Source organism: Sarcophilus harrisii, chromosome 2 (assembly GCF_902635505.1).
Source record: "Sarcophilus harrisii chromosome 2, mSarHar1.11, whole genome shotgun sequence".
Taxonomy (NCBI): domain Eukaryota; kingdom Metazoa; phylum Chordata; class Mammalia; order Dasyuromorphia; family Dasyuridae; genus Sarcophilus; species Sarcophilus harrisii.
The window spans coordinates 168,043,116-168,061,544 of record NC_045427.1 but is presented as its reverse complement, the minus strand read 5'-3'; the positions used below and the strand labels follow the sequence as shown (position 1 = coordinate 168,061,544).

General features: G+C 32.8%; 1 protein-coding gene across 9 annotated transcripts in view; it reads right to left on the bottom strand.

The window, feature by feature from the left end:
* The window catches only part of GPCPD1 (glycerophosphocholine phosphodiesterase 1), a 99,028-nt gene that overhangs the window by 56,106 nt on the left and 24,493 nt on the right, over positions 1-18,429 (bottom strand). For 8 of the 9 annotated variants that reach the window (XR_004231839.1, XR_004231841.1, XR_004231840.1 and 5 more), the window contains 4 exons: positions 17,014-17,089; positions 14,911-14,952; positions 7,024-7,147; positions 627-855 (listed from right to left, as the gene is read on the bottom strand). Coding sequence is in view for 6 of the 9 variants with exons in the window: in XM_023494679.2 (XP_023350447.1) it covers positions 627-855; positions 7,024-7,147; positions 14,911-14,952; positions 17,014-17,089 (471 nt within the window). In the remaining 3 variants the exon portion in view is untranslated. The remainder of the gene's footprint in view (positions 1-626; positions 856-7,023; positions 7,148-14,910; positions 14,953-17,013; positions 17,090-18,429) is intronic. The other variant, XM_012539928.3, reaches the window with a different exon arrangement.

The following is an 18,429-nucleotide window of genomic DNA, read 5'->3' as shown; positions in this document are numbered from 1 at the left end:
ATAAATATTTGCTTGGAGAACTAGGCTTTTAATGCCAAAATCCTTCTCCTAGTTACATTATAGGCAGTAGAATCTATTTCCTGTGTGTTTAATCCATTTAGTTTTTGAAAATTTGTAATCCACAAATATATTGTATGAAATATATACAAACCACACTTGGATTTTGTGGACACAAAATATAGATGGTTTTTGGAGGGGGAAGGGTTATAAAGGGCTTTGAAAACATTTTTCTAGATAGGTAAATATCTACCTGACAAGGTCTGGGACCATCTTAATTCACTTTAAATCAACTCAAAAAAATTAACTATCAAAAGGCATTTATTAAGTATCTACTTTGTGCTGTGGCATACTCAATAGATATAAATGAAACAATAACTACTCTCAAACAGTTTACATTCTTTGAAGGAAACAATTATATGTATATGTAGGAAATATAGCAGTTAAATATAACATGTATAATGCCTTGCTTCTAAGGATTAATTTACATGATACTGACTTTTTCAATTATATAAAGTTAAGAATTTATTTTTAAAAATAACAAAACAATAACATATATACACTCTGAAAACACATGTACCTACAAATAACACTGAGTTCTCACTGATGGTACAATTAAAATAACTCACTTCAAAAAAGTCAAAGAGTAATTCCAAATTATCTGGTTCCATTGTTTGTATGTGATACTCTGTCCATCGATCAGGTTGTAATCCATAACCACATTCTGGCTGAGAATGACGACATTTGAATTCATTATCACTTACTAAGGATATTTCTAAGTTTTTTGCCATTTTATGATGGATAATGGGAGATAAGCAATCTTCATCATCTTCTGGACCTTCTAATGTCACCTTTACCCTACAAACCATAAAAAAGAAAGCCAAAAAAATTTTTTTCATCTAAGAAAAACATATATAAAATGTTATATATATAACAAAGTATAAAATTAAAAGCACTTGAATATCTGATCTCAAAATGGCCTTTAAGAAAAGCAAGAGATAGTACATCACTTGCATGAATATTTTAAATGAAAATGAGGCACAAACTATAGTTTTACAGCATATGGTTCTAAATATAAATTTGATCAACAATATCTTAATGATTTTACTGTTATTTTTTCTAAATCATTTGTTACAATGTTAACTTTGACTCTGCTTCTGTCACACATTCAGGCTCTCTAAACTCTAGTTGACATACTAACATAATTACTTCATTTTGAGAATTATATAAATTTGACTGTATATATATGTGTAAAGATTATACACAAACTATGTGTGGGTATCCAGTATTTCAAAACATGGCAGGAGATTGGGTGACTAAAGTGATTATCAATCGTTTTAACAAATGACATGGGTTTGAAGAACTAAAATCCAATAGTTTTTGTTTTTTGACACTTTTCTGAATTAGTCACCTCAAAAAAAGTTTTGATTGAAAAAATCTTGCATCTGAATAGATTTAAAACAGAATCAAGCATAGATAATTTTTAGGTTAATTGAAATTGACACAATAAGCCAGTATTAACATAATAAAATATGCCTTCTTTTAATTATACTATTTATCAACTTTCTATACCCAATTTGTGCCAACACAGAACTCAACTAAAATCTTGTTTTAAAATTTTCATTAGGGATATAATATATTTAAAAACAAGTATAATTTATTAGATTTTCACTATTTATGCAATGATAACCATTTAAAAAACAATGCTTCATAAGCTGAGTAATTTCAATGAATTAATTCATGTACTAAATTCACAGCATATAACTAATCTTTTTCTTTCCAAAGAGATCTAATTTTAGAAGTATAATCCCACAAACAGGCCAATTACATATCTTTTTCTCATTGGCCTAACTCTTTATACGCCTTTGTAAATTAATCTTTTCCAGAGAACTAGGATAAAATACTTTCAATGCATGGGTAGATAACTGAAACAATAAGAAAAGTTTTCTAATTAGTGCCAGGTTTATACCTCAATGTATTTAAATCCTGATTATATCAACCAATTTTAACAGCAAAGTATATATCCCTAGCCTAAAATGAATCAAAAGATCTTTGACTTTGTTTTAAAATTTATTTTATTAAAATAAAGGAAAACAAAACACAACACAACACTGGCATGTGCCCAGCAGAACATCAAGGAGGATTCAAAATATCTAACAATACATTACCAGTTCAAGAAAAGATATATAATAGTAAAAGAAATTATATTCATGAGTGTCCCATCTTTTTGTTGTTGTTGTTTGTTTGTTTCCTTGTAGGTGGTTCTTTGTTCTCTGCAATTATATTTTTACTTTTACCTTTTTTCCCTTTTCATTCCCCCCACTTTCCCTATAGTTAAGGATATATTTATACATTAGATATATACATATATACTCATACACACACATTCACATCCACCCCACAGACCCATTCACTTATACATATCTATACACACATGCATTTACCTATATATAAACATGCATCTAAACCATTATTAGTATGGCTGACATATATTGTAGATTTCTCTGGATTGAATCTGATTTTGTCCAAGATTAATTGTTACTAGCTTTTTTTTTTTTTAATTCTGTTCCTGATTCTTTTCTGACCCGCTGACTCTTCTGCTTTAATTCTGTTCCTTAACTTGCCTTGCTATTATTTAACCTCCCTCCACCTGTCTTCTTCCCCCATTCTTTGCTTCTTCTTTCCACCTCTCCCTCGCCTCTTATTTCTTTATAGGTTTTGGAGAGTGCTATATTCTTCACAGAACATATATAATGTTGCCTATTTAACCCATTCTCAATTTGAGTAGGTTTCAGAACTATGAGCTGTCCTCCCCTCTCCTATGCCTGTTTCTATTCTTCCTGTACATTTCATTTGTATAACATAATTACTATTTTTACATTTTTCTAGGTGGTTTTGCTTTTTAAGAATCAGATCATACTCAACTCTGCGCCAATCTTTCTTCTAAGCTACTCAACTACTGACGTCAATCTTAAAACATATGGTATATATTTCCTTGTAAAAAACAAACAAACATGTCCATGTTAAATTCCCTGGAAATTGATCTTTAATACTGACTCTTATATGTTAAATTTTCTATTGAGCTTGGATTTGGTTTAAAGAAAATGCTGAAAATCTTCAAGTCTTTTGAATGTCCATTTTTTTCCATTCAACATTATGGATAATTTTGCTGGATATATTTTTGGACACAAGCCTTGGTCTTTTGATGATACATAATTCTAGAGCTTGCAGTTTTTTATTGTGGTTAATTCTCCACAATTCTAATTGTTGCTGCAACATATTTTTTTCCTTGTTTCTTGATCAGGGGATTTTAAAATTTGGCAAAAATATTCCTGTATTTTCCACAAAGGATCTCTTTTGAGATGGTGATCAGTGGATCTTTTTCTATTTCTACTTTCGTGTTCTATCACTCCAAGGCAATTTTCTTGAATTATTTCTTGCATTGTGTCAAGATTCTTCTTTTGATCACATCCTTGGAGTTAGTCCAATTATTCTCATATTTTCTCTTCTTGATTTATTCTCCCATTCTATATATTCTTTTTTTTTTCATTTCTTGGTCACTTACAGCTTCACTGGTTTCCCTTGTCCAGTTCTAATTTTTAAAGAGTTATTTTTGTCTTTAAGACTCTGTTATCTCTAACTAGTTAGCATTTCCCCTCCCCCATAATCTTGTTTATAATGGACAGCTATTTACTTATTTGTTTGCTAGTTTTTCCTTAATGTCTCTCATTTGATTTTGAGTTCTACAAATTCTCTATGGATAGGGAACAATTTACCATTACTTTTTGTGGTAAAAGCAGTTTTTTTTTTTTCTTTTTACTTCAATATCCTCTGAAGAAAAATCCCAGTCTTCCTTACACAACAGTTACACTTCTATAGTTGGTTCTTTCTTCTTTGCTGCTTCTTTTTTTTTTTTTTTAACGAGAAGTATTAATGTAAATACCTCCAATCCTATGGTGGAGAGATGGTGTCACTAGCTTCACTTCAGTCCTACCCTTTGACCTGGAACCTTAAATCAAAAATTCTACCATCCTGCTAGTACCCACAACTAGCAACATTCTTGTCCTTCTGCTTCTGCACTCACCTGGTATGTTGGCTTCTTCCTACCTAGGGCCATGTCTTTGTAACAGAGCTGGGCCTGGTGACTTAATCAGCAGAGGTTCCCAGACTCAGGACCCCACCTCAACTCTGCAAGTTGGGAGATGAAAGTTTCTATGGTTCCTGCTGAAGCTCCAGCCAAACCTAGCTAGCCCCAGGGGTTCCTACTAGGTGTTTGTAGAGAGCTAGTCTGGGGTCTTTCTTCAGATCTTCTCCAGTTGTACCAGGAGAACTTCTGTTTTGCCCAAGTCTTGATTTTTCACAAATCTATGTTTACCCTGGGGCACAAATTTGTTCTGTTGGTGGGGAAAATCTGAAGAGTTTGAAATTTACTAACCCAATCTATCTTCCCAGAATTCTCCTCAAGACCTATGATTTTTCTAATGTACAACTTCCAATAAAGATCACCAAGTGTCTTTGCTCTAATAGACAATACTTATAAGTTGCTATGAGTCAAAAAAAAAAAAAAAAAAAAAAAAAAAAAAAAAAAAGACACCAATCTTTTGGTCTCTCCAAATTCAGTAAGCCTGGGCCTTGTATGATAATAGCATCTATGACCAGTGATGATCTCTAAGCTTTTCTAACTTGGCAGAACATGCCACCATTGGCATAGCCTTGAAGAACTCAGAAATTATCTCCAAGCCAGCATGAAGCAGTTGAGTAGGCCTGTAAAATAGGAATAGAAACATGTGCACTATTTTCAGTATATTCAGGGTCAGTATTTAATAAGTCCATAAACAGAAAGAGTCTGGACCAAGTACTCCTTAAGACTTGTTCTCTGTAAGGGCTCAACTGGCTCATTTATCCTCCTTAATAATGAAAGGACACACTTGAGATAAATTTAGGATAATCTTGATGGCGAATGCATGTGATTAGAACAAGGCATCACGATAACTATGCTATTTACAATTCTGCTTTGACAAATATCTTATTAATATTTACTATTATCTACAACCCTGTTATGATAGCTATTTTGTTATTGCTAGTTGGGACAGAACTAAAATGTCCAAGTATGGTCTATGCATTAACCTTGGATGGCATCACCTGGAGATATGTAGTGTTAATGTAAGACTAGCTTAAAGAATATATAAACCTTGGCTCTCAGATTAATAAATGGAGATTGCAAAGCATATCTTCCGCCTGGCTTTGAATAGTCATTTCAGATTCATACTCTCTTTTACTGGAGTTAAGAGTCCACCAGATTACAGAGAGCAGGTCTCAAGTAATACCAGAACTCTTCCTGTTCATGGACTCAAGTCAATACTGGCCCTCTACATTAAAGAGTCTAATTAATGTTTACTTTCTATATTTCAGTGTAAGAAAAAAATTCTAAGTTTATGGGCAACTAAGCAACTCAAGAGCTTATTTTCTTTTCTACTTTGGAATCTCACAAATCACTACTTTAGAAGCAGATAACATTTACTTTGTATCATAAAATGTATAGACAGAATTACTGATCTTACAAAATTTAATCTTACAATTACCTCACTAACCATTTTATAGCCAAAAAGAATTTTTAGAGATTATCTAATCAAAAATTAATTTTACAAATGAGGAAAATAAGGTTTATAAGTCAAGAAACTTACCTTAACGGTGTCATAAACAGAACTAAAACCTAAGTCTCTTGAATCCCCTTGTAATTTTTTAACCATTCCATTATAGTACTTTTAAAAGTCTACGAAGATTTAGAAAGAGAAATATAATGTGCAAACTATTTGATTCACCATAACTAAAATATTATGGGTATATTTTTGGAATAGAAATCTTACAAGTATAAATATAGTCTTCAAATGTTTTATCATAAACCAACATCATTTTCTTTCCCAACAAAGGAGGTAAGATAACAAAATAGTTATGATAATGTTTTTAAAGCAACCATACTAATTTTGATCTTTATATACTTACTGATTAAAAGAAACTCATATTTCCCTATATGATCATTTCCCTGTGTACTCAGCAGTGGTATTTTATAGAACAATGAAATAACTGAATGATAAAAATGGAAATGGAAATGCCTCTAATTTTTATTTTTAAAAATTAGGCAAAGGATTATCAATCCTGCAAAATAATTTAGACATAATTTTATTTCTGTCTGGCAAGTCAGTCATCCAGAATTTTTATCAATATAGATTATTCTTTTGAAAGTAGTTGATAATCAAGAAAAAGTAACATTATAAAAATGAAAGTTATTTCTTTCAGTACCTTACTGTCAAATGACCTTCTGTAAACTTCTAAGTTGTGCAGAATTTAAAATGTATAAGGATTATTATTTCTCAGTAAAGTTTACCCATCTGAAGAGTTTGGGTATTCACCACACAACTTAAAAAAAAAGCACAAATTTACTTCTTACTTAATGAGATATGTGGAGTTTCAGTACTATCTATTTCTTAAAATTATTACTCAGGGTTACAAAATGCTAACAAAAAGCTTAATACTGATATTAATAGCAACCTTCTACTGTGATCTTATAATGACAGAAATCTTCCTATGAAACAATTCAGAATCCATAATGAAGGATTATCCTAATACTAACTTTTCCAACGGATTTTTACAATATAAATTATAATCATATACATAAGTATTTTTAAAAGGGTCAAGATAAAGATTAGACTCAAAATGTATGTGCACATATAAACACAGTATTTATAGCTTTCACATTTTCTAGTTCAGAGCATCATTTATCTATGATATGATGACAACAATGTGTAAGTAAAAGGAAACGCAAACAGCAAGTATTTTCTTTGATATAAAATGGATTAGGAAATTATATGATAAAATAAACAAATACATGATATTATCAATAGTTAAGTATTATTCTTTTAGATTACCAACTATAAATAAAAGATATTTTGGTTTGAACTCTATAAATAATTAGAGATAAAATGTAACCATAAATTCTTGTACCTTATGACAAACATATGGTCATACCTAAATCTAGATTTTTTAAATTTTTTCTTCGATATTAAAACTGGTGGTCTTGAAGAAAAATGTAGACGTAATCTTATTTCAGTCTGACACGTCAGCCATCCAGTATCGAGATTTTCAACACCATCTAGCAAAGATGGAGAATAGTAAATGTTACATTAAAAAAAAAAAAAAAAAAAAAAAGGCAACTACCTGAGATATGCAACAAGCATTCACAGATGTAATAATGTAAATATCATTTAAAATATATGATTGTGTTTTAAGTATGGCACCTTCACATCAAAAAAGATACATTAGTAAACATGCAAACCTACTAGTTAATTAGCTACACACAGCAATCTGAAAACAACTGAGATTGTTGGATAGGCATATATCTATGTATTGACTTCTTCCAAAAAGCAAGAATAAACACATGTTTATAGCTAATGGCATTTTATTTATACTATACTAAGGGTGCTATTATAAAACGTAAGAGTTAAAAACTGAGAGATGGGTGTTAACTTATTTCATTCAGTATCTGAATTATTTTTAGCCATTTTAAATGGATAATTTTTTAAAAATTTAAAACAAAAGCTAAAAAAACCAAAAGATGACAATTGGATATCAACTGTTTTTGATACAACCTATCAATAAATCAACTTTAAAATTGTATTTAGCAAAAGGGAAGAAATGATATAGCTGTATTAATATATTCATTTAATTAAATCCCCAGGATCCTTGTAACTAGATATTTTCTAGCTGTTGTTTTGTCCTTCATTCGCAAAGAGGACCATGACATCAGGGAGCTGATACCATAACATGTAAATAAACTGGATTTGAGTACTAAGTAAGGTCACCTGCCTCACTTTCCCCTCCAGAGTCATCTGGTCCAGGGACAAGATATAGATCAAGATTACTGGAGATGGCCCTGGATGAAATGGGAGACCTTAGCCTTTTAAGCTAAAGTCTTCAACAGGTCTCTCTTTCTGACTGAAGCAGTACCCATTTAGTGATTAAGGCTAGGTAGCAATTGAGGCAAAGAATCCTCTTTCACCTATCAAAAAAAAAAAAAAGAATAAATGAATGATTCTGGGAGGGGAAGACCCTCAGGGTTTCTAGCCAAAGCAGAAATGACTGCTACTTACATTCAATCTGAGACAATCAGGACCCAAACAATGACTAAATAGGGCTTGGCCAATTGGAATCAGACTGGTTTTGATTTAAGGCTGGGGCCTAGAGAGAAATCTAGCCAGTAAACCCCAAGATATCTTGGGAGAGAGTTCAGAGGTACAAAAGAGAAAAAAAAAATATGCTTTTAAGAGCATCTGTAGGTGAGGTCAGTATGAGCAAGCTCATGTTCTAAAGGGGGATACAACACATACAGAAAGTTTCAGCTGCAAGTCAAATATTTCTTGAGGCACAGTGGCAATGCTTTGGTAATATCTTTAAATACCAGGAGTTCAGAGATTCAAAAGAGAAAAAAAATATGCTTTTAAGAGCATCTGTAGATGAGGGTATAAGCAAGGTCATGTTCTAAAGGAGGATACAACACATACACAAAGTTTCAGCTGCAAGTAAAATATTTTTTGAGGCACAGTGGCAATGCATGGTAATATCTTTAAATACCATTATGTAAGAGATTCTCTAATACAATTTAATAAGTTACTGGTGAACTAAGACTCTGATAAGTGGAAATGATTTCCATAAGGAACAGTATAATGATGAGGTGTGAGAATGGAGCAATTACCGAGAAGCTCTAAAGCTACCTACACCACCTTGGAAGTGCCACAAACAACAATGGCTGTCAGAGAACAATCTGTTGGTCAGTAAGCCATAGAATTCAAGGATGGGAACTACTCCATCCCAACCATGCCTCAATGATATCTCTAACCCATAAAATTAGCATATCAGTGTCCTCTTTCCTATAAAAATTTATCTTCTAACTTTTGGTTCTTCACTAGATTCCCTTGGAATTTTAGCCCACTTCAATTGGCATTACAATTATAATAAATCTCTGCCCCTTAACGTGGAGTATGAGTATGCAAATTCTTTTGCCAAATTTGTGACATAGACTTGGGGACCCTAATATTGTTATCTTCCACTTCAACATTTTGGCACCCCACATGGAGCCCAAATTTTACGTCATCCTTGTTAAGCTCCCTTTTACCCCTATCACTGGGACATCTAGAAAGGCTTGTCTGGGTCATTGGACCTCCACACACTGCAAATTTTCTTTGATCAAGGACACCTAGACTTGGAATTTCTTGCCATTTCTCAGCAAAGTTCCTTCTTGACTAAGGAATCTTTGCCATCTTTTCACCCTCCATGAGAGGTGCACTGTAAGACTAGCAATTCTAAGCTTCAGGTCTACCATAACCTTCTGTAGGGGAATTTTGGATCAGCTCCTTTTTACTCCTCCAGGGACATATGATCCCCCATTTATTCCTCATGTAATCCTTCTCAGGAAGCCCAAGAATTTCTTCTAGGAACACCTCCTTATCAAGATCCAGCAATATTTCTTCAACTCAATACTCTTCCCACAGGTCCCCTGGACCCTCAGTCCCTGAAACCTCCCAGCCCCCACTCTCTAAGTCTCTCCCCCATACTAGGAGATGGATCCCTTTTCTTTCCCTCAGGATCCAGATTCAGCCATCCCTTCTAAACTCTGCCCATTGAGCGAAGTAGCAGACTCTTGAGGTGGAATAGTCAGGGTCTATGTACCTTTTTTAATATCAGACCTTTCCCAAATTAAGAGAAAACTTGGACGTTACTCTGAGGACCCCACTAGATACATTGAGGGCTTTAAAGTCATCTCCCTCCAATTTGATCTTACCTGCAGAGATGTTAACACCATTATCTCCTCTTGCTGAACCACAGAGGAGAAAAAGAGAATCTGGGATCTAACCTAGAAGTTTGGGGATGATATGGCTGAATCCTCCTCTGGTAGCTACTCCCAGGGGCTATTGCTGTCCCAATCGGGGACCCTGGGTGGGACTAACAGGAGGGAAGGATTATTAGACAGAGAGAGAAGGGATCATTTTCTAATCTGCCTTATTGAAGTCATGAAGAAGGGAATTAAGAAGCAGGTTAATCATGAAAAACTTGTTACCCAAGGAGCTAAGGAAAATCCTGTCTTATTTCAGGGCTCTAAAGAAATACACTAACCTGGACCCACTTCCCCAGGGTGGAATCACTGTCCTCAGCAGGCATTTCACTAGTCAGTCTGCCCCAGATATTGGAGGAAGTTACAGAAATTAGCTATGGGTCCTCAAACTCCCCAGACAAAAGGCAGTTTTGTTGAAAACTGCCTTTAAAGTTTTTAATAAAAGAGATGAAGCTATGGCAGAGGAGGAAAACTGCAGAGCCAGGGTGAGAATCAATAAGGAGGCTCAAGTTTTAACTGCTGCCATATCTGGGAATCATGGGGGCTTGCTTGTATCTCAGTTGCCATAGTCAAGGGCACTGGTCTTACAATTGTCTTTGGAAGAACCCCCAGGCCGTGCCATAAGTGCAAACAGGAGGGGCACTGAAAGGGAGACTGCTTGCAGAGAGATAGAGTTGTCTCTTCCTAATCCCTGTCTTGTAGTGTCCTCACCACCAGAAGAGATGATTTGGCCAAGCTCCCCATTATTCTATCATGATGGCTGAACTCTGGATATGGCAGAAAAATACAGTGAATTTCGCTTTGAATTTATGGGAGCCTTGTATTCTGTCCTGCCCTTGTACTCTAGCTCCAACTGCCCCTCCCCTCATAGGGTACTGAGAATTGGAAGGAAAACTTAGGAAGTGTTTTGAGATCTTCCCTCTGCCTTGTCAGGTGATCTTCACTCTTCTTATCATTTCCTTCGGTCCTGCCTCCTTGTTGAGGACTGATTTAACAGGACATGAAATTGGGGACTTCACTTTCTCTTCTCAGACCTTCATGTGAATTTTTTTGTGCTTCTCTTAAAGCCCTCTCATATTCCATCTGAAATCTTGGAGAAAGTAGATTCCTTTGTCTGCGACCAAAGAATCTCTAAGTAGACTATTCAAACCACTCTTGTTTTCATCTGGGATCCCACTACATTCCAGTGCCAGTACCCAATGAAGCCAGAGGCCAAAGAAGGATTGCAACCCCTAATAGAAAAATTTCTTAAGCACAAGCTTTTAGTTCTTTGTCAGTTTCCCTATAATACTCTATCCTCCCTGTTAAGAAATCAAATGGGGAGTAAGGTAGGAGATATCTCAGAGCTGTTAAGGAGGCAGCTAACTTTCTAAGCTTCCAAGGCTATAAAGTTTCTTTGTCTAAGGCCCATACTGTTATCTCCCCCAGTATTTGTGAGCATTCTATCTTTCAGACTCCAGGCCATGAACTTCCCAACCTGAATACCAACTACTATCTAATCACAAGACTCAGCACCCCCTGGATGCTGCTGCCACCATTTTCAAGTCTCTCCTCCTCAGTCTGGACTCAACTAGGCAGGGCCAGATCTACACCCTTTGTCAGCCTGAAGCACCTCCAGAAGATGAGAGCTTTTCCCCTCAGCCCCAAAAGAATTTAGGCTTTGATTACTCGAAAGGGGAATGATGAAGTGTGAGAATGTAGCAATTCCTGAGAAGCCCTAAGGAAGTGCCACAAACAATGCAGGCTATCAGAGAACAATCTGTAGGTCAGTCAGTAAGCCATAGAATCTGAAGATGGGAACTACCCCACCCCTACTATGCTTCAATGATATCTCTAAGTCATAAAATTAGATTATCACTGACCTCTTTCCTATAAAATTATCTTCTTTTAGATGCTCCAAGTCATTATTAATCAGAGAAATGCAAATTAAGACAACTCTAAGATACCACTGCACACCTGTCAGATTGGCTAAGATGACAGGAAAAAATAATGATGAGTGTTGGAGGGGATGCGGGAAAACTGGGACATTGATGCATTGTTGGTGGAGTTGTGAACAAATCCAACCATTCTGGAGAGTAGTTTGGAACTATGCTCAAAAAGTTATCAAACTGTGCATACCCTTTGACCCCAGCAGTGTTACTACTGGGCTTATAACCCAAAGAGATTATAAAGAAGGGAAAGGGACCTGTATGTGCACGAATGTTTGTGGCAGCCCTTTTTGTAGTGGCTAGAAACTGGAAACTGAATGGATGCCCATCAGTTGGAGAATGGCTGAATAAATTGTGGTATATGAATATTATGGAATCTTATTGTTCTGTAAGAAATGACCAACAGGATGATTTCAGAAAGGCCTGGAGAGACTTACACGAACTGATGCTGAGTGAAATGAGCAGGACCAGGAGATCATTATATACTTCAACAACAATACTATATGATGACCAGTTCTGATGGACCTGGCCATCCTCAGCAATGAGATCAACCAAATCATTTCCAATGGAGCAGTAATGAACTGAACCAGCTACACCCAAAGAAAGAACTCTCGGTGATGACTAAAAACCATTACATTGAATTCCCAATCCCTATATTTCTGCCTACCTGCATTTTTTATTTCCTTCACAAGCTAATTGTACAATATTTCAGAGTCTGATTCTTTTTGTACAGTGAAATAACGGTTTGGTCATGTATACTTATTGTGTATCTAATTTATATTTTAATATATTTAACATCTACTGGTCATCCTGCCATCTGGGGGAGGTGGTGGGGGGTAAGAGGTGAAAAATTGGAACAAGAGGTTTGGCAATTGTTAATGCTGTAAAGTTACCCATGCATATAACCTGTAAATAAAAGGCTATTAAATTTAAAAAAAATTATTTTCTTTTAGCTCTTTGCTAGATTCCCTTGGAACTTTAGCCTGTATCAATTGGCATTATAATTATAATAAATCTTTACCCCTTGGAGATTGAGTGTTCAAATACCTTCACCAAAGCTGTGATACTAACTTGGAGACCCTAATCTTGTTGAGGTATCTTCTATCTCAATAATATGGTTATTTAATGGCATTTACAACTACTCAGGTATCCCAATTTCCAATCCAGTATTCTGAACCACAACATATATAACAACTTAAATAGGTTAAACTTGGAAGACTCGAGTCTGTTTCAAGATGGGAGTAGGCCTGGCAAATCTTCCACAAAATATCTCCTCTGACACTTTTCAGACCACTCACTTCAAACATAAGGCATTACAAATAATAAACTATAAATTCCTATTACTCCATACAGTTCACGTGATCATATGGCATCTACAATAAGAAAGCATCTTTTGAGAGTTGTTTACTCTCATAAATTTAGTATCTAATAGCAAATGGAAGAAAGAGACCATAAATTCAGCAAGCTCTTTTGTAAAAATGCCAAGTACTTTAGAACTAAGACTTTTCACCGATGTCTGAAGTTAATTAAGTTTTCTTTTTAAAGATTCTTAAGACTGTTTGAGCTATTCTCCAATAAAAATTTAAAATAACAGCAATTAGATGTTATCTTTTAATTTAAAATTAAATTATTTAAAATTAATCCTTTTAACTTTAAGAAGAAGATCCACAGGAGTTATTTCTTTGTAATTACTCACAAAGTTTTGTTTGATTCTAGAAAACAAATGGGCAATTATCCACTTAAAACTAAAATAAAATATTACAATAAAAATGTAATAATGTCACATGCACTACACTTGGAGAAATTAGAAAAAAAAAATCATATAATTAAATCTCTCTACAAAAAACCCTTCCAAATTAAATTTCATGTATATTTTGTGTATAATATATATGTATAATGCGTATATTATGTATATGTTAACTTGTACATAATTCAAAAGAAGCTAAGCTATAACACAAAAAGTTTAAACCATTCAAATATTTTTAGACGAAAATTCTGGTATAAAACAATTTCTTTTCAACATAGGAAAAAAACTAAATTTTTATTTCTTTGCAATGTTCAAATTCTATATACTTCTGACATATATGCATATAAATACATAAATACATATACAATACACACACACACACCTGAAGGAAAACCTCAATTAACTTAAATCTTCAATCAGATATTGTCCTGGATGCTAAAAACAAAAGCAAGCTAAAATGAAAATTTTTAAAAAAATACTACTCCTAAGCCTAAAGTCTTTATTAATTCAATGCAATATCCTACAGCATTTACAATCACAGTACGGTTTTACAATTGTTATTCAGCAACCAAAATAGAAACCTGAATAAGATATCTTAGCAAAAATATGCAAAAATGTCTAAAATAAAAAGCATCTTATTTATCTGCCAATTAAAGGGAAAAATGTAATTATTCATTCATTATTCCCCAGTAGTATAGTCATTCCTGACTACTCTGAAGTACTTATGATGAAAAATCCTATCCATTCCCAGAGAAGGAACTGATTATATCTGAATACAGATCAAAGTTCTCGCTTTCTTAATTTAATTTTTCTTGAAGGTTTTTATTTTCATCAGGGTGGAAGATCTGTGCTTTCCCCACCTATAACGTGACCTTCATGGAAATGTTCTACAAACTTTACAAGTGGTTTCTTAATTGTAGGTGTGGATAAGGGAAAGAACCTAGAACTCAAAAATTTTAAGAACAAATGTAAAAAAAAATTTTTGTTCCAAAGTAACTGGAAAAAAACAAATAAATAAATAGAACTAGGATTATCATAAAATATATTCTTAGAATAAAATGCAATAATTTATAATTTTTCTATTAACTTCTTGAAACCAAGAAGTTACACAAATACCAAGATTAAGTAGCTTTTTAAAAAAGCAAAGTTAGTAATGCAAAATAACGTTTTCCACTGTCATAGTGAACTCATTCTTGCTGAAATTTATTTTAATATTTCCAAAAATAGTTAAAAAAAAATAAAGAAAAAAAATTTGGCAAATGCATCATTTAAACCATTTTTATAATTAAATTTGTAATTTTTTTTTTTTTTTTATAAAACTTAGGAACATACTAAATATAAGTCTCACTTACTGTGGATTCCAAACTGTCCATCATCAATAGTGCTTTCGCCCTCTAAAAGTAAAGGGGGAAAAAAGGTAGATAAATAAAATTAAAAGTTACAACTTATACAGAAGGAATAACTATGATAACTATCCTATTTCTAAAGACTTTATTGATGCCTTCAGTAAGATTTTTTTTCTCTTGACATTAATAGTTATTCCATTTTCCCATGGTAGCATAAGAAATTACCAAAACAGAAAAAGGGAACATATGCGGTATTTCCCCACAATAATAAATAATAATTCTAACCTCATGCTATTAGAGAATCAGAGATTTTGAGCTAAAAGGAACTTGAGTGATTGAATCCAACACTTCTTGCTTTCAGAGATAATGAAAATTAGGCTGAATAGAAAATGTTCCTTGTATTATATTGCTTCTTTTAAATTGGCTTTTAAACACCAATACACACAACAAAAGTGTTTTTTGATTTTTTTTTTTATGGTAAAGGAGGAGAAAATCAAACTATGGATTTTTCTAGATCAAAGATTTGGCACAATTAAAATGCTTGTTCTTATTTATGACATAAATCCTGACTAAAATTCCATTTTCCACTGAAATTCTAACTATCCTCTAATAGCCAACCAGAGTTTTAAAAAAACCTAGATAGCACAAACTTACCTGTATACTCAATAAAACTGTGAGAAAAAGTGCATCTAATAAAAAACCCAAAATTTGTCCTTGAATAGCTCCTTTTTCTGCCAGAAATAATGATTAAGTAAAAAAAAAAGGGCAAACTTCCAGCTTCTAAGTAAAATAAGTAGTTTCCTATTACACTAGATAACATCAACTAGTTCTTTTTAAGTGCTTACTCTCTACCCCCAATTGCAGGATTTTTTGTTAATCTATAAAAATGTACGTGTTATGTTTGGAATCTATAAAAATGTAAAAATCAAATGTATTTTTTCCAGAAAGATTTCTAGACCATTTCATATGGTTTCTCAAATTTAATGGTATAATTTATTAGAATTTAAAAGTTAAACGTCTTTAAACATGATTAAAAATGAATTTCCACTTAACATATGACTGTTTTGAAACACATAATGTATGTCAGTATTTGAACTCTTGCTTAAAAGTTTATTTAACATGTATGTTAATATTTTCCACCCTCAATACAGGATTACTATAGTTATATAAAAAAATCCAATAAAGAAGATGGAAAATGATAGACCAAAAAATAACAGAAATGTTAGCTCTACTGTGCCAAGCAGAAATATTCATTGCTTCCAAAGCTAAAGTAGCAGGCCCATAAATTCTAATGTCCACAAACTAAAAAGATATAACTTCCCTAGCAATCAGGCAACTCTTCAGGTAAAGAGAGGCAGATAATTTAAAATATGTGAAAAATACAAGAATGTGTCATATAAAGTTAGTATAAATTTTTTAAAAGTATAAATTTTATATAAGAATAAATGTCTTAAGTTTCAAAAGAACTTAATGACACCAAAAGATAATCATCTCAAGGTCCAACATATTCAGCAATGGTGCTTCTTTTTAAAAATATTCTAAATTGGGGAAATATGTATTCAAGAAGTGTGGTTTCAATTTATTCAAACAAGCTGAATTTTAATATCAGGCAAAAAATAATCATCACTAATTAAATTTTTATAATCCTTTGGAATATATAGCTAAAAAGCAAAGTTACCAAGATAAGTCTTATGGCTTAGATCATGTTTTTTTCTTTAAATTTCATTTTTAAAAGCCTGAACTAATTGAAGTAACATAATAAAGCCATGGATACTCAGTCTCAAAAACAAGAAAATTAGTTCAGAAAAAAAAAATTTATGGCTCCAATTGAGATTTATTCAACATATATTTTATAATAAATGAAATTCACTAAAAAATAAGAATATAACTAAAAAGTATTTTTTTCCAAGTGTTAACTAAAAGGCTGAGGCAAATTAAGAATTATTTTTGAGAGTAAGCTCCATGATGTGCTAAGTGAAATTTGTGGAACTGGTAATGCATTAAGTTTTCAACTTGCTAATAAAACCTGTCAAATTTCACTAAGCCATTGTGCAGCATTATTAGTAACTTTATGCATATGCCTCAAACAGATGCAGTTAATGCCCATACCTAAAGGGGTTATTGATCGTGGTTGTAGATGAGTCTCCCACTTGTGAACTATGACTTGACATGGACCTCCGATAGTCTGCAATTTAAAAGTTAAACGTCTGCAATAATTTCTCATATCTTGTTTTCTACCCATGACTCCACTAGATGTTTGTGGGGAAAAGTATTAAACTATGAATATGAATATGAAACCAAGAGATTCATCTTCTTTTTTATGCTCTAAGCCAACAAGTAGAAATCCACCAGGTAACAAAATAAGCTAATTGCTAAAAGGAAGTGAAGGTGGAAGAGTAAAGGAAACTACATTAAGCATAGTCAACATATTATTTAAAAATACATGCTATGTACATGTCAAATAAACATCAAATACACTTTGCATTCCAGCTACAGATTTTGGAATGCTACTTTCTATAATATTAGAATGTTCTATTCTATTCCATTAACTACAAAAACATTTTGGAGGAAAAAAAAAAAATCACCAAACTTACTTCATCTTTATACATATTAAAAAAGAAACAAGAGGACATACAGAATTAAGGAATATAACTCCATTATTTGGTAATGAAAAGCAGAATTTGTGATAAATAAATAGGAATGAATTGTGATTTCCTTAGTTTTACTATCTATATTCTTTAGTGCATAAGCTAAATTTACTTAAATATTCAAATCTATTATAAGATGAACCTAGTAAAACCCAACCCCTCAACTCCTCCCATTCCCACATTTTCTTATTATATAAAAGGCTATTGGGTATGAACATTTTTAATAACAAAAAAAATTTATGGAAAATATACAACAAAAATAAGTTGTCCCCCTCCTAAATTATATGTAGTTTATAGATGCTTCATATTTTTGCAGTAATTTGTACATTTTAAAAGTCTTTAAAAAAAAAAAAAAAGTAACAAAGAATGAAACTACTGCTACTCTTTTCCCAAAAAAAACCGAATGCCAAACCTACATCACAGATGTTGCCAATTACTTAGAGATTAATCTTGATAAAAGAATTAAATGACTACATAAACCTTTACTACAATGGTTACCCAGCTAATTTGTATATTTTGTATATACTATTTTGTCTATTTTTTCTCTCAACAGAAAACCACCTTCTTGAGATCAAGAGTACAGTTTACAAAATATTTTGTCTTTTTACCACCAATATCTTAGCTTCATGTCAGATACAAAGTATGTCTTTTAAAATGCCTGTCCCTTAACAGTTGCACTATTTTTTTTTTTTTTTAAATCAGAGCTACTAAAATACCTGAATTTTCTAATACATATCAGAGGGAACATGACATTAAATATTGTTAATTGCCAGTCAAATGATACAAAATCTACTTAAGGAGAAATGTTATGGTTACAATGCAAAGAGTACTGCTCTAGGCAGTTAGAAGACTTGCATTCAAATATCTGCTATAACAG